This window comes from Tupaia chinensis, unplaced genomic scaffold (genome assembly GCF_000334495.1).
Source record: "Tupaia chinensis unplaced genomic scaffold, TupChi_1.0 Scaffold138665_1, whole genome shotgun sequence".
NCBI classification, from domain to species: Eukaryota; Metazoa; Chordata; class Mammalia; order Scandentia; family Tupaiidae; genus Tupaia; species Tupaia belangeri.
Window position 1 is genome coordinate 189401 of NW_006198557.1, and position 1910 is coordinate 191310.

Genomic DNA, 1910 nt, shown 5'->3' on the forward strand with positions numbered 1-1910 from the left:
GCCGAAAGCCTCATTGGCTCCTTCCCGCTTCCGCAACTCTTAGCAGCCGAGGCGTAATTGGGCAAAAGCCCAAGGAGGAGGCGGGACTTAAGGCTGGTTTCTGCTCATCGATTAGTCAATACCTAAAGGGGGTGGCACAGGAGGAGGCAGGCCTAATATCTGATTGGTTGCGGGTTCAGCGGTGCGGGGACCCACGAGGGGAGGTGGCGGAGGAGGTCCTCGATCCACCCGGGAGCGTGGGAGTGAGGTACCGGGCTCAGCCTATCTGGACCCTAAGATCCAGCCCTGGCGCCTAGTTTCGGAGGCAACCCGGGTGTTGCGGGTTGAGGTCCGGGATGTCAATGGCGGAGTCGAGATGGCATTTGGGATTTCTCAGGATTAGCTTGGTGCTATAGGGAATCTTCTTATGCTATCCGGGATCCTGGCTGTTAGAACTGATCCCCGAGATGATATTTGAGAGACCTAGGACTGCCAGCTTGAGCTGCTGGGACTAAAATGACGGAGTCTCAGAAGTGGCATAGACGTTGGGGTCTGAGATCTTGAGGGCTGACATTGGGAGAGATGGGGTCGGGGGCCGTCACAGGACTGCTGGGGGGTCTTCCCCGTCCCCATTCCTGGGCTGCTTTCCCTGGATTTCTCTGGACCGGCCTTGACCCTGGCTTTCAGCAAGGGTCTAAAGGCCCCGGGGCAAAGTCCAAACTCTGAGTCTTCCATGCCTCTTTCCTAGGGCTGCACCATGGAGGAAGGCGCGGACCCTGGAGGGCTGATTAAGGTGGTCCATCTACTGGTGTTGGCAGGTGCCTGGGGCATGCAGATGTGGGTGACCTTTGCTTCAGGTAGGGGCCCTCTGCCCGCATGTCCTGGGGACTGAGAGTGGGAATGGAAAGGGGACTTGGAGGGATCCTAACGGGCATGGGGCTCCCTCTTCCCCCACAGGCTTCCTGCTTTTCCGAGCCCTTCCGCGGCACACCTTCGGCTTAGTGCAGAGCAAACTCTTCCCTTTCTACTTTCACATCTCCATGGGCTGTGCTTTCATCAACCTTTGCATCCTGGCTCCACGGCACGTGTGGGTTCAGCCCACATTCTGGGAGGCCAGCCAGGTAGGTGGACTTGGGTGCCAACACCCTCTGGGATCTTGTTCCCGGGACCCAGTGAACGCCTATGTATACCTTTGTGAGAAAAAAAAAAAAAAAAAGTGTCCCTTCTTCCAAGTGATTACAAAGCTGAGCTCAGGAAACCTTTGAGCAGTGCACAACCTGGGAGACTGTCCCCAGCAGCCCTCTCTGCCCCCCAGTGTCTCTCTGTTGGCTACTCCTCCCTCTCCTCCCCAAGACTGGGCTTGCTGTCAAGCTGTGGTGACTCAGCTGGGCTGGGGTGCTGACCCCAGCTCATTGTTTAAAAACCAGCCTGACTGGGAGCTTATGTGGCCCTACCTCCCTCCACATGTTCCCGAGCCACAGCCAGGGAAGCGTCTCTGTGTTTCAGATTTCTCTGTGTGCCCGTCCCCTACCCCGATGACGTTCCTCACATGTGCAGAGGTGAAGCCTGACAGGTGTTTTGAGACTGAATTCAGGCTGGTCTGTGATGTGGTGGTGAAGAAAGCCGGTTTCCACATGACCAACCACAAGTTCGAGTCCTGGCCCCCGGTGGCTTAAAAAACATACTGGGGAGACCATCAGCTAGCGTAATGGCTATGTCGCTGGACTCCCATGTAGTCAACTGTGGTTCAAGTCCCGGACCCGGTGGCTTAAACTCATGCTGGGAAAAAAAAAAAAAAAGAAAAAACTCATGCTAGGCGTGTGTGTGCATGCCCAAGATCCTGAGAGTAGAATGGAGGAGAAGGGATTGCGGCATGGCCATCTCCCCTGGGGGGTGATTTCTCGCTTTCTGTCTCTCTGTCTCTCTCTGTC

The 1910-nt window shown here is 56.0% G+C and overlaps 1 protein-coding gene across 3 annotated transcripts in view; it reads left to right on the forward strand.

Annotated features, from left to right (window-relative positions):
- Positions 1-68: 68 nt before the first annotated feature.
- Positions 69-1910, forward strand: part of TMEM205 (transmembrane protein 205) — a 2473-nt gene continuing 631 nt past the window's right edge. Inside the window, exons 1-3 of one of the 3 annotated variants that reach the window (XM_006161511.3) lie at positions 69-92; positions 728-836; positions 937-1100. In XM_006161511.3, coding sequence (XP_006161573.1) covers positions 737-836; positions 937-1100 — 264 coding nt within the window. In that variant the 5' untranslated portion in view covers positions 69-92; positions 728-736. Of the gene's footprint in view, positions 93-143; positions 329-727; positions 837-936; positions 1101-1910 lie in introns of those variants that run through there. The other 2 variants (XM_006161510.3, XM_006161512.3) reach the window with 2 other exon arrangements.